Genomic DNA, 13,115 nt, shown 5'->3' with positions numbered 1-13,115 from the left:
CTTGTAGCTCCACTCATTAGATTATCATCGTAGTACAATATCAGTGTAATACAGTTGTATGATGGAGCGACAATACTGTACATTGCAGGAGGCGGCTCCAGCCTCATGTCTCATGAGTTTCACATACAGGAATCGAGCAGGGCAGCACCTAGTTTAGGAATTAGCTTAATTATTCATTATTAGCAGCATAAACTAACTTACCTTAACTCTGCAAATGGCGCAGTTCTTTCCGGCCGCCAGATCACAAGTTCTGGTCTGTAATCCTGATCTTGGCACTGCGTTTTTCCAGCTTGGACGCAGATACGTCATTTCCGTTTACCGGCCACTGATATAATAAGTAGGCGCTTGCACCCAACCACCTCCGCTCCCATACATTCTCTGAACCGATAGCACATCTCTTGCTTTCCTCAACTTACACCATACACTACAATAATTAAGACCTTCCGTCTCCAAATCACTCAAACACCGCCAAAATGCCTTTCACCGGATCGTAAGTACTTTGCGCTCTTCATCCGGCGCTCATCCAGAGCGAGGGAGAGAGCTATGGAGCCGCGGATCGAGTTTTCGCTGACAATGCCTCCTAGCGACATCATCAAAATCATCCTCGCCATCGTCCTTCCTCCGGTCGGTGTGTTCCTCGAGCGTGGCTGCGGTGCAGACTTGCTCATCAACATCCTCTTGACCATCCTTGGTTACATTCCCGGCATCATCCACGCCCTGTACGTCTTTGTTAATCTGAGTCCTCTGTCGTGTACGCGTGACTAACAAAAGTCCAGGTACATTATCCTCAAATATTAGGTGTCGAACAAGCGCCTGCTGTTCACCGGTCATTAAAATCTCCACTGATGGCTTGAGTGTGTACTTGACCCCGACCATGCTTTCTATACCCGATACCTTCTTGCGATACCCTCATCGCGCGTTACAGATGCGCACCCAATCATAATCAACCTACATCCGACATTGGCTTTCCTTATCTTCATCTTACCTCTCAAATCCTGCGTCTCCGGCCCGGATGAGGTCTGGTTCAGCTCCATTAGCGACTACATGCAACCCTGGGTTTCTGGCTGTTGACAACCAATTACAGCTAGTTGGTGGTCAGGAGCTGCAGACGGACTCGTCTAGGTCACGATAATGGTTGTACTTTATAGCATACCCACTAATTGAAACGATTCGCATATTCCATTACAAGTTCCGCTTAGGCTTCTCGTCGCTTTGGCACTCTCAGCTGCTTTCCTTGATGACCTGTTCCAACGCCTTCCTGTAGTCCTCGACTTCCCTGCATCCTTCGAACGTAAAATCGCGCCTCTTCCCTTCAATATTAATATGAGGCACTGCATCAACGCCGTTGCCGGCTTGCTCTCTGACTGCCAGCTTCGTGTCGAGCAGGCCTTCATCCTCGTCATCGATGAAAGTCTTTGCTTCCTGCTCTGGGATCCCAGCTTCAGTTGTCGCCTTCAGGAGGGTCTGTGGACTGCTTGGATGTCGCTCTTCTTCGAAGTACTGCCGGTAAAGTGACGAGACGATCTTATTCGCCGCCTCAGGCCCTTTGTCCTCTTGGAAGTGTTGAATGAGACGATGCGCATTCATCGTGTTGGCCACAGTGCCACCGAATTTGTATTCGATGCCTGCCGATTTGCCATACGCGGACATGAGAGTGATGTACATGTTCATCTTCTCATCACTGTCGCCATACCGAGATTTCTTATACCACTCGTATTTGTCTTCGCCAGCCTGTGTCGCTTCTGGGTAGAGCTGATAAGGTAGATATTTGACTGTGAAATTCACTGGAAGCGGCGAAGCCGAAGAGGACAAGACTTCATCGAGTGCTTTCTCGAGACGGCGTTTGGCTAGATACGTCCTGAGACGTTCCCTGTTTCAGCGCTGCATGGTATGCTACAGAGGTTTGTTTTTGTCTCTGAAAAGTGAGTAGGCTGCTCACCAGGGACATATTGTGTCTAGCGTGAATGATATCTGGGACTCGTAGACCATGTTTACCCTGTGATTGCAACTGACCACAAAGTTGTCTTAATCTGCGGCAGTCTCGAGGCGAGCTCTTGAATGACAAGGTTGATGTTTCCTCAGCACGGCTGCAGGTATACAGTACACTGGAATTGGAGTGCTACAGGTTCACAGTGAAGCAAGACGCGGATGCGGTCGTTTGGGGTGAACACAACTACCTCTGAACCAATTGAGCTCTCGGCCCAGAGGAGACGAACCCCGCTTACATCAGATTCGTGATGTCGAACCTTGGAAAGCATCTTGGAAAGTATAAGAGAGCTACCTCAATTAAAGTATTACATTTATGACGAGCCATGAGATCCACGGCCGAGACGAGGTGGGGAACGATCGTTGCCAAGCTCGTGGTTCTTCACTGCCAGCCAGCAGCAACTTTAACCAGCACGGCCAGGATTGCACTTCAACCTAGAAGACATCCCTCCTGCAATCTTACACCAAACCATCACTAGGAAGATTCACTTGAATCACTAATCGTGTACTGTACCCCGGCTGCTCACCTACCTTATACATCTGTGTTTGAGGGTTGCATGCGACTGTCCAAGGGCGCTGTGCTACACACCTGTCATATAACCATATTCTCGAGCAGCATGAAGCCGTTTTGGACAAACGGGTTTCCCATGCCTCTGCCAGCCTTCTGGTACAAACGGTCGGCGGTAGTTTGTGAGACTGCCGGCCATGCATTTATTTAACGGAAGAGAAGATAAGGTACGAGTAAGGTAAGTCTGAAAACACATGGTGAGGAAGGAGCGTCAGTATAAATGTACCATAACCCCTCTGTATCGTCGTTACAAGTACCTGCCTCGTAACGGACTTGCCTTGATCTCTGCGAATCGAGTGCTTGCCTTCCACTCATTTGACCTCTTATAACACGTTTGACCAACCTGCTCTCTCTTTCTCTTATTTACTACGCTATCATTCTTCAAGCGAGATCCTTTGCTTCGAGACCACTGTCAGACATACTCAGAATGAAGTTCAACACTCTTTCTAATATTGTCTCATTGGCGGCATTAAGCTTGGCTCAGATCACAGTGTAAGTCATAATAAGACCTGTGTCGGCGGACACATACTGATGATAATCACAGTCACTCTGACGGTAGTTACTCATGTGCTATTGCAAATGCAGCCTACTGTGCGAGTACTACACTCAACAACAACATAATCATCCGCTGCACCAACGGCGTGGGCCAAGCTGGCAATTGCAACGACAATCTTGCCGGAGAGTACCCCGTCGGAGTCAAGTGGGCACCTTGCTGGCAGTCATCGCCCACAGCCGGAGATGCTGCTTGCAGTAAGAACGGTACCGTGTACCCCGAATCTGGTGTCAATTACAATGACACCACTCCTTTCCCTATCCCTGGCTCCATTGTGTCTTCCGGCAATGCTAGCAGCATTGCTACGAGCAGTCTTGGTATCATCACGTCAACCAGTACCCGTACTCGCACACACACTCGCACTACCACAGTCTCTACGACTGTGACCACGAGGATCAGTAACAACAGTACCTCGTCAGGGGTGACACCTACAACCATGACCACTTCAAGCTCTTCGAGTACCTCTAGCGAAGTTGCTGAGCCTAGCGCGTCCATGACGTATACTGCCTTTGCATCTTCTGGTCATGGCGTGGTGCATACCAGCGTAGTCACAACTCTCAATGAGACAATATGTCCAGAGAGCATGACTACGACTGCTGCATCAACTTTAAGCCTAAGTTCGAGTACGATCACTACATCACCTGCTGCAATTTTCCATCCCTCAGCTGCCGTTTTCCCGTTGCCATTAAATACGACGATTATCAACCTGGGACCTGGTCCCGTCTCAGTCCACAGTACGATCAGTTACACTACTTCTGGCACCTCGTTGAGAGCTCCGTACAATAATGGACCGGCAGTGTTGTCTAACGGCATTACTGGACCTGTGAATGAGACTGCGTCAGGGGTTCACAGCACTTTGCAGACAACCACTACTAGCTACGCTTCCCTTACAAGCGCTGGCGTCAATGGCTACAGGAACAGCTCGACAGTCAAATCGCCGATGACTGCAGCCACTGGCATGATGACATATACTGGTGTTGCAGGCAATAGTAACAGCATCAATATACTTTCACTGGTCGCTTACAGTATTCTTGCTGTCGTATTGACCTGATGATGTTGAGCTGTGCTCTTCGAACCACCGTACTGGATGCAGTGGTACTGCTATTATCCATTTCTGCCTCTTCGGTAGGGTGCAGTATATGGACCGAGATTGTTCTATCCACTGCTCGCGAGTGGTGGGATGACTACAAGCATCTGTTTTTGTCTGGGTTCTATGGTTTATCAGGAGTATGAGGCGCGACGAAGATACCCCCTTCAGCTTTGACTGCGATCTGGCCCGAACAGAAAAGTCGACGTACTTTCTTTTGTGAGCGGAGCAACACATGTAGCTGGCTATCATGTATATCTATATAATGTAATTACGTTTTTGCGAATCAAATGCATTGGTTGTGATGAGTCTGTGAAAAGATAAAATCATGGACTATACCTTTCCCAAGAGATTTGCAAACGAGGCGGAGTATCATCCACGATTCACGATTGACCTTTTGGCGTCATCTTTGAGCGTCATAATTTATTCTTTTATTCTTTTATTGTTATCAATGCAGCCTTGACGAAATGGACGAAATCAGACACGACTCCCACATAACGCCACTATTGAATCGATTGCAAAGTCGAGAGTCTTCGTCTTCATCTTCGACATCTGCGGAAGAAACCATGTCGACGAACCCAGGCATCATCACGAGCGAAACACCTCGATCCACACATCCCACGGCAGCATCCCAAACGCCAGACCCGACCACGAACCCAGACGCAAGCCCAGACCAAACCAACCCCCAACCCCCAGCGCTAGAACCCAGCATCCACACCCCGCCCTCCCCCTTCAACCCCTCCGATCTCGTCCTCCTGACCCAAGGCGCCGAAGCCCTCGTATACCGCACAACCTACCTGACGCCCACGACCAAATGCGCCCTGAAATACCGCCCCAAGAAGCCCTGGCGCCACAGGACTCTGGACGTGCGACTGACTCGCGCGCGCATCCTCGCCGAGGCTAGAGTGCTGGTCAAGTGTCGGCGGGAGATGAGCATCAGTGGCAGTATCGGCAGTGGTAGCGAAGGTGCGCAGCAGCAACGCAGTAGTGTGCCTGCAGTGCTGGGCCTGGATTGGGAAGAGGGCTGGTTGGCGCTCGAGTGGATCGAGGGGTGGACTGTTCGGCGGGTATTGGATTGGTGGAGGAATGAGAGGGGGACGATACCACAAGGCGCAGAAGGAGGCGATGCACACGAACTGAAAGGCTTCCTGGAGAGAATCGGAAAGACCATCGGCGCACTGCATGCCTCGGGCGTCGTGCATGGCGATTTAACCACTAGCAACCTCATGCTGCGTCCCTTTACCTCTCCTCCACCTTCTGTTTCCGCTTTCAACGACCAACGACATATCCAGCAAATTCAATCCCTGGCGGGCGACATCGTCCTGATCGACTTCGGCCTCGCGCAACAAACCGTACAGGAAGAAGACAGAGCAGTCGACCTGTACGTGCTCGAACGAGCCTTTGCGTCCACGCATCCGTGGGCCGAAGAAGCGTTCAAGGACGTCCTGGAGGCGTATGGGACGAGCTACAAGGGCGGGAAAGTCGTGTTGAAGAAACTTGAGGATGTGAGAATGAGGGGACGGAAGAAGAGTATGCTGGGTTGAGAATCTTTTCTTTTATTCAACGATTCGGGTCTCTGAGTTGGGGAAAGAGATAGTGGGTCGAAGTCTGCTCTTCTCCTTTCTGCACCATGGACGCCTTGACATTCGTTCTCCAGAAATCTGCCGTCGAGATGCCATACGTGTAACCGCACCCGGAAAAGCTCACAGTGTAGAGGTCATGCTTTGCCTGTTTTGTGCGCGAGATTGTGCTTATACATGCAGAAGAGGTAACAATGTCTGTTACACTCTTGTGCGCCGGCCAAAGATCACGCGCGCCGATGGTATACGGCGTAGGAATGCTCACGTTCGTGTACGAGAACGACGCCTTTCTGTGTACACTAGACACTACGCCCTCCAGGCCTGCGCTGCGAACAGGAACGCTTTTCGCCGCTAGGCTGAAGGCGCTCGCATATGTGAGTTGAAAAAGAGAGGGAGAACAGCCTCAGTGACCGTCGTATCGAACCATGTAGTTGATTATCTACATAGTTGACGACACGCTTTCACGCTTTCTGTCTCCGAGTCCCATCATACAAGCCAATGCTATCAACAAGAAGTCTTCATGCCTTCATTAACTTTTCGCTACTGCTACCGCCGCTCCTATAATTCATACACTTCCTCTTCACTTTTTCCTTGTCTTTCCTGTTCTTGTGCTCGCAGCAGCTTTGCCATTACTTGCAGCCTCAGCCACCGGCGCCGTCGGAAGCTCATACGGATCCTCGTCAAAAAGCTCGCCAGCCAAGATGCTCTGCGTGAGAATATCTTTGTGGTAGACACAGATCGACTTCTCCTGCAACTCCACAAGATGCGCATCATCCTTTTCCGAAGCAAGATAGAAGTCAACTTCAACATTCTTCGGTATCCTCGTCGGAGCACAACTGACTATCGTAGCCCCGGTCTGCTTGATGATGGCTTGGATGTCGTCCCAGCCTTTCCCGTAGTCTTTGCGTAGCTTCGGTGTGAAGTACATGACTACATCTCCAAACATTTGTGACCGATCCTTGTCTTTGCTTGCTTTCAAGTCAGTGGGCAAGAATGGACCTGTATCCAGTAGTTGCTTCGCAACGATGGACTTGGACACCCAATCGTCGGTGACAATTGTCTTACCGTGAACTAGACTGATCAAAAGCTTGGCTGTTGTCTTCAATTCTCCTTGGTCTACACAGAATATGTCGAATGACTTTGGGTTTTGATCTTTCGCTTCCTTGACGTGATGGTCTTTGAGGAATCGCATATGAACAGCAAGACTCTTTACTCTGCTCACAGATGGAAATAATATCCTGAGCTGCTTGTTAGTCTTTTGGCTACGTTCGGATGAAACTGCAGACGGAGAAGGTGAATCTGCCCTCTGCGAAGCCGAGAGTCTTGAGGATGTTCGTCGTGCGCTCTCTTCAGATCTCGCTACTGAAGGCGAGTCATCGCGAGTGGATTCATTTGAGAGTATGGGCATCTTTGGCTCTGTAGTAGTTTTCTTGCGCTTCGAAGTGCTGTTGTGTTGTCCTGATTTGCCGTATGTGACAATCTTACGTTTTCTGCCCTGAGGCCCAGGTTCTGGTGTCTGAGCCTCGACGTGAGGCATGGCTGCGTCTGGAGAGTCATCATGTTCAAGATGGTTTTGGCGTGCGTCGTCCGAACCAGCTGATGGTGTGGGAGGATGATTCGGATTCGGGTCCGCTTTACTGGACAATGTATCCGCCTCGGGACTGTGATCAAGCCAGTTTTCGTCTCCGGTTCGGCCATCATCCGTCATACCGATATCATACTGCGCGGAGACATTGGAGTGCTCAACTGATGACAGCACTGATCTGCCGACTCGCCGAGATCTCCTCTCTACTTGCGATTCACCCAGGCTATCTGATGCTTGCTTCTCTGGCATCATCGCGAAAGGTGACTGCATCCCGGTCGCACGCTCTCCAATGAGGCTGCTAAATGGTAGGCTTTCGGCTACCCTGGATATAGTCGACGCTTGTTGGTGCATTGTAGGACGAATCGGAGATTCTTGAATGATTTGTGATGGGCGTGTGATCCCAGCAGTGGGACTTCTGTGAGGTGATGCAGAAAGCCGTTCGAGTCCAGTAGAGTAAGGGTCTTGTGTATCCTCTCCAACAGGTCTAGCTTCTGTTGCTGTTGGATCTTGAGGTCCAGTTAGATCACCAGCTAGCATATGGTCCTTGTTTCCATATTCGCCACCTGCGGCTACATGCTTGACTGGTGAAATGTGGACCGCTGAGGATCTCACTTCAATGTTTGGATCATGCTTGGCCACCTGAACAAGCGCGACCTTCAATTGCACGCACTGCTCCTTGAACTCGACAATGTCATCGGGGCGTAATAAGGCTACATATCTCGATTTCTCTCCAGACGTAGGCAGATCGAAGTAAAGCGTTTGGTGTACCCCTTCCTTAAAGGGTGGCTGCCTGATCCTGATGCCATCGATCTCCGAGGTGAACCCTGCTGAACCTGTCTTGATCTCTGCCTGTTGTCAGCTCTCCATGGAGTCATTCAGCAACGAGGTGTGTGAATGATGGAAGATATACGACGAGAGGTAGCATCAGGGATATCAATCACTGTCTATGATCTCGCCAAGTGGGTAGATTAAGACAAAGAAAATGGAACACACCGATATCGCAGATGTAGTCGTTCTTAGCCTGAGTATCGTCTCCGAATTGAGTGAAGTGCCATGACGAGGTGTTGCTCAAAATCCCTTCTATATGCAGCAATTGAATGTCTTCATGCATGTCGACATCATGGCTTTCAATACTCACGCCACTGGCGTCTTCGAGCACGAACCGCCAGCAAAACATTGTGAGTTCCTACTGGCAGATCACTTGATGCATCATTATGCAGAATGGACGAATGTCAACAGACAAAAAGGAAATCAGATGTTATCTTCTAGGCAGAACTCCTAGTCTAAGAGCATGAGTCGTGACTACTATATATGATAGAACGCGACAGTAGTCGGTTAAAGTTGCCAAGAAGCTTCTACGATACAACAACATCATCTTCTTCTGTTATATTCCCACAAGGCACCCTACCGACCACAAATGACCAACACAAAGTGATATCCTATCAAGCGGCGGGCATGCTTTTATGAATAGCCACCACATCAAATGATGAGAATAGACAAAGAACCTTGCAGCCCTGCAGATTGAGGTTGCGTCCGTACGTTAGCGTCCATCATGAGAACAATACTAAGAAAGGACGAATGAGACACCTCGATCTCATACCCCCCCTAGCACCAACAATGAAGCAGAATCATCATCATGTAGGTATCTATCGTATTCTCTCATGTTTCAGCTTCAGCTTCACATTCGCAAGTCATCTCGATAGTGCACTCAGCCATACTTAACGAAGCATAGGTGAATATACATATGCTACCATTGTTTCCTCATCACTGCGCACTTAGTCCTTCTTGCGACTGAGAAGTGGTGAATATCCTGCTTTAGTATTGATCCCATATCGTCCTCGAGAAGATTGTCCTTGTCCACACTCATACATTGATCTATCTGCATCGTGTCCAGAGCATATTGTACATATGATATTGTCCTTTGCCCTTACTTCCTTCTTGTCTTTGCTTCTGTTCACGAGATTTCTATCCTTCTAGCAAAGATCTATTACTTCCATTCCGTCTCTCAATACCTCTCTGCCATCAGCCAAAAGTATCTTCCACGGTCCAGCCCTTTGGACCATCGAAGGGATTTCCACATCAGCACGAGACAATCGTCCTCTCAGCTATCAACCAATTCTCTTTTCAAAGCAACAGTAACCCTCAACATGTCCACTGCACCTCTTGGACCCCTAGTATACACGCTGGCAGATGTCAGTCATCAGTCAATCCAGCTGACAGACCGCTACAATACCACTTTTGACATTGGACTGTCGGACATAGCGTACTATGTCAACTACGGCGTGATAAGCGGCATCATCTATGCCTCCCAAATCGGAGCCTGTCTCGCAGTCTTGATCATCCTCCTCATGCTCACCAAAGCGGAGAAGCAGAAATCGCCAGTCTTCATCCTCAACAGTGCTTCGCTGCTGTTCAACACCCTCGGTGCCCTGATGCAATGCCTCTACTTCACAGGACCCTGGTTCAGTCCGTATGTGTACCTGTCGGGAGACTACTTGGTTGTCCCTGGATATGCGAAACGGATCAGTATCGCACCCGGAACCTTCATCATACTTGTCACCGTAGCCATTGAAGCTTCGCTGGTTCTGCAGTTGAAAGTCGTTTGTGTGACTCTGAAGCCAATGCAGAGACTCCTCGTCACTTTGGTATCCATGGTGGTAGCTTTCATCGCGATCGGATTTCGCATTGCCCAAGTTGCACTCAATACTCAATGCAATATCGTCAAGGCGGCGCGATGCACCGAGTATCTCTGGGTGTACAAAGCCATGGCCATCACGACGACGACGAGCATCTGTTTCTTTAGCTTTGCATTTTGCCTCAAATTAGGCTGGTCGCTGTATCAGCGGAAAAAGATGGGTCTTACGCAATTTGGTCCGATGCAGATCATTTTCATCGGAGGGTTCCAGACCTTGATCATTCCAGGTAGGCGTGCTTCCTGTCTCTTCTCCCTATCCTCTCTTTTCACCATATCACCTTGAACTCATATCAGTACCACTAACATAGACCAACCAAACAATAGTCATCTTCGCAATCCTCCAATTCGCAGTCTCAGTCCCAGAGATAAGCTCCAACATCCTCACAGTGACAGCCATATCTCTCCCCTTGTCGTCCCTGTGGGCTTCCGGCTCAGCAAAAAATCCGTCAGCGGGTGCACGTGGTCCGGATGCCCACCGTAAATTCATCGTTGACAGCAGTACTGGCACCAGCAGTAGCGGTGGTGGCGGCATCGCATCCAGAAACAAAAGTATCGGCGAGACCTACGGCGCGGCGGGCAGCCATGATGAAAGTGCTGCTCTGGCGGGCGGAGGCGGAGTGGCGTATGGTAGGAACAGGACTGGTGGCAAGGTCGGCGTGCTGAGTTCGACCGGAAGTGGAGAGTATAGCGTCGATGACGGTGATGGGCGTACACCTCGATCCGGACGGTTTGGCACACAGGAAGGGTTGGTGGAGAAGGATTTGGAGATGCAGGATTTGAGGTTCAAGTGAAGTGACTTGAAGTGAAGAAAATCTGGAGACGAGTTCAACCAGATGTTGATGGAGTTAGTGGTCGCGGGGAGAGCTGGTGGGCTTCGATTCGTATGCGCACAATAAGGTAGTTTTTCATTCGCTTCTCTAATATCGGTCGTGGGCGGACATGCTTGTATGCTTTACTACTTCCGCTTTCCATTCAGCTCAATCGTATGCGCCATCTCAGTCTTACGAGAGGGTTCATTTCCCCACTCTTCCTCATCGCGTATTAATGACGACCTCTTGAATTCGATCAGAAGATCGGAATGTATTGAATTGCAATTACGGTCTTCTGATGGCAAGGGCGTAGTTTCTAATAATGGTCTTTTTGTATTGGGTATCTGCGCAGACAAGCAAATGGCCACTTCCGAATCCATTAGTCTCTACAGTCCGTGTGCTGGTGGTGGTGCTAAAGCACATGAAACGCCGAACACTGTCACCGGTGCGAACCACTCTTATCATGGCACTATTTATCGCGATGAAAGGAACCAGGAAGGGCAAGGTGAGAGGTTCCATTTATGCGCGACCAACCTTGAACGATAAAATGTCGTTTTTCCCCACCGATACGAGATCATCCTCGCTTACCCTCATGCCACCGACCGTCTCGACGTAGGCCAGCGGTGCGTCGCCCATGACTTTTCTGTACACATCGCCTACGGTTGAGCCCCTGAGTCACGTCAGTCAGTATCGATTCATGAGAGGCGACGAAAGAACGGAGACTTACTTCTTGACTAGTACACAGTCTCTGAAAACACCGCTGTCGCGATCACCAGAGGCATATGTGCCGATGTTGCGGACAGGGAAGACAGGAGTGAGACCTAGTAGTTCTGCTGCTCGGGTGAGGACTTGATTCACACCTGTGCTACCAAATCTGTAGAGGACTAGATCTTTGAGGTTCTCGATGCGACTATAGGAGATTCGTTAGCATTTCGGAGCGCGTGAGGAAAAGGTCAAGTGAGCTCACGCTTTGAGCTTCTCATCCATCTCCTTTAAACCACCTCCATCCGGGTCGCCCTCTTCTATCAAGTCTTCTCGGGTGTCGACAAACTCGCTACCTTCTGTGTATTTAATGAAGCCTTGCTTGGCCAGTCTCCGTAGGAACACCTCACTGATGGCTGAGCACAAAACCAAGGTCTTGGGGTCGTTTGCTTTTGCAATTTTTGCGACGTTCTTGTCAGCATCGGGATGGTCCATCTTGTTCAACGCAACCACTGTCGGGAATTTCTCGTCGACAAAGGTATTGACAACCTGCTCGACAAGTTCATCGCTCCACTGATCCAGAGGTTCCTTTATGCCGAGCTTGTCGATGACCCGCGCAACGATATCTCTATTGGCACCATATCCGGAAAATTGTGCGCGCAGAGTCTCTACGTTGTTTCCTTTGATGGAGGCATGGCGACGTTTTATAGAGCCCCACTTCTCCATTAGGTTTCCTTGAATCCAGCGGACGATCTCCGAGCGGAGCCATACTATGTCTTGACTGGGGTCGTAGCCTCTTGTCGCTTTGCCTGATGATCGTAGCCAAGTCAGCTCATCTCTTGCTTCGTCCAAATCCTCGCATTGTTCTCTTCAAGTTCTATCATCCATCGGCTGCCCATCGTGCTCCACATTTCTTTCTCGACTCACCTTCAGCATCCGTTGTACCAGACACGTCTACGACATGCACCAGAGCATCCGCATGTCTCAGGTCGTCCAGAAAGCGGTTTCCCAATCCCTTGCCCTCATGCGCACCCGGTACCAATCCAGCGACATCGAGCAGTTCGATGGGAACACTCCTGGTCCCGTTCAGACAGGTTCCGTAATTCGGCCGGCATCGTTCAGAGAGTGGCTTATCCGTAGGGTTGGGTAGGCCTGGTCGAGAACAGGCACATTGTATTTGGAGATAGCCTACAGCGCGGTTTGGATCGATGGTGGTGAATCTATAGTATGACTCATGCGTGGTCAGAAAAGGACCTGGTGGGAAGGCAAGTCAAGCAGTTCAAGCATACGGGAAGTTGCCTAGGTACAGAGCGAAGATCAGTGGATGTTCTTCAAAAGGGAAGGCGCATGTGCTGGGGTGGACGGCGAACCTGCCTTGGCCGTGGCATCCGTCAAAGAGTTCAAAGTGGTACTTTTGCCTGATGAAGGCTTGCCCACAAGGGCTATTAACGGATCACGACCCATGATAATGTACTAGTAGAATTGTCTTATACAGACGGGAGATCAGAGTCTAATGTTCAGGTATGGTAGAAAAGGTATGGCAAGAGCTA

The 13,115-nt window shown here is 49.7% G+C and overlaps 7 protein-coding genes across 7 annotated transcripts; 4 read left to right on the top strand and 3 right to left on the bottom strand.

Moving 5' to 3' along the window:
- Positions 1-473: 473 nt before the first annotated feature.
- On the top strand, positions 474-798 carry AAFC00_004821 (uncharacterized protein; the record flags this gene model as incomplete). Its single annotated transcript, XM_069348201.1, has 3 exons — positions 474-490; positions 585-719; positions 777-798. The coding sequence occupies 3 exons, from the start codon at positions 474-476 to the stop codon at positions 796-798; spliced, it is 174 nt and encodes a 57-aa protein (XP_069196944.1).
- Positions 799-1,221: 423 nt separating this feature from the next.
- On the bottom strand, positions 1,222-1,989 carry AAFC00_004820 (uncharacterized protein; the record flags this gene model as incomplete). Its single annotated transcript, XM_069344516.1, has 2 exons — positions 1,222-1,858; positions 1,940-1,989. The coding sequence occupies 2 exons, from the start codon at positions 1,987-1,989 to the stop codon at positions 1,222-1,224; spliced, it is 687 nt and encodes a 228-aa protein (XP_069196943.1).
- A 992-nt stretch (positions 1,990-2,981) lies between these two features.
- On the top strand, positions 2,982-4,158 carry AAFC00_004819 (uncharacterized protein; the record flags this gene model as incomplete). Its single annotated transcript, XM_069344515.1, has 2 exons — positions 2,982-3,046; positions 3,099-4,158. The coding sequence occupies 2 exons, from the start codon at positions 2,982-2,984 to the stop codon at positions 4,156-4,158; spliced, it is 1,125 nt and encodes a 374-aa protein (XP_069196942.1).
- A 602-nt stretch (positions 4,159-4,760) lies between these two features.
- AAFC00_004818 (uncharacterized protein) lies at positions 4,761-5,738 on the top strand (the record flags this gene model as incomplete). The annotated part of the gene is made up of 1 exon (XM_069344514.1): positions 4,761-5,738. The coding sequence occupies one exon, from the start codon at positions 4,761-4,763 to the stop codon at positions 5,736-5,738; it is 978 nt and encodes a 325-aa protein (XP_069196941.1).
- Positions 5,739-6,354: 616 nt separating this feature from the next.
- AAFC00_004817 (uncharacterized protein) lies at positions 6,355-8,536 on the bottom strand (the record flags this gene model as incomplete). The annotated part of the gene is made up of 2 exons (XM_069344513.1): positions 6,355-8,204; positions 8,353-8,536. The coding sequence occupies 2 exons, from the start codon at positions 8,534-8,536 to the stop codon at positions 6,355-6,357; spliced, it is 2,034 nt and encodes a 677-aa protein (XP_069196940.1).
- A 970-nt stretch (positions 8,537-9,506) lies between these two features.
- On the top strand, positions 9,507-10,845 carry AAFC00_004816 (uncharacterized protein; the record flags this gene model as incomplete). Its single annotated transcript, XM_069344512.1, has 2 exons — positions 9,507-10,281; positions 10,379-10,845. 2 exons carry the CDS (start codon positions 9,507-9,509, stop codon positions 10,843-10,845), a joined length of 1,242 nt encoding a protein of 413 aa, XP_069196939.1.
- Positions 10,846-11,382: 537 nt separating this feature from the next.
- Positions 11,383-13,029, bottom strand: AAFC00_004815 (uncharacterized protein; the record flags this gene model as incomplete). The annotated part of the gene is made up of 6 exons (XM_069348200.1): positions 11,383-11,533; positions 11,591-11,773; positions 11,831-12,374; positions 12,493-12,785; positions 12,855-12,864; positions 12,936-13,029. The coding sequence occupies 6 exons, from the start codon at positions 13,027-13,029 to the stop codon at positions 11,383-11,385; spliced, it is 1,275 nt and encodes a 424-aa protein (XP_069196938.1).
- Between the last annotated feature and the right edge of the window lie 86 nt (positions 13,030-13,115).

Source organism: Neodothiora populina (assembly GCF_041146345.1).
Source record: "Neodothiora populina strain CPC 39397 chromosome Unknown canker_contig_3, whole genome shotgun sequence".
Classification (NCBI taxonomy): Eukaryota; Fungi; Ascomycota; class Dothideomycetes; order Dothideales; family Dothioraceae; genus Neodothiora; species Neodothiora populina.
Note: the sequence above shows the minus strand (reverse complement) of the source record. Positions and strands in the feature narration are given on the sequence as shown.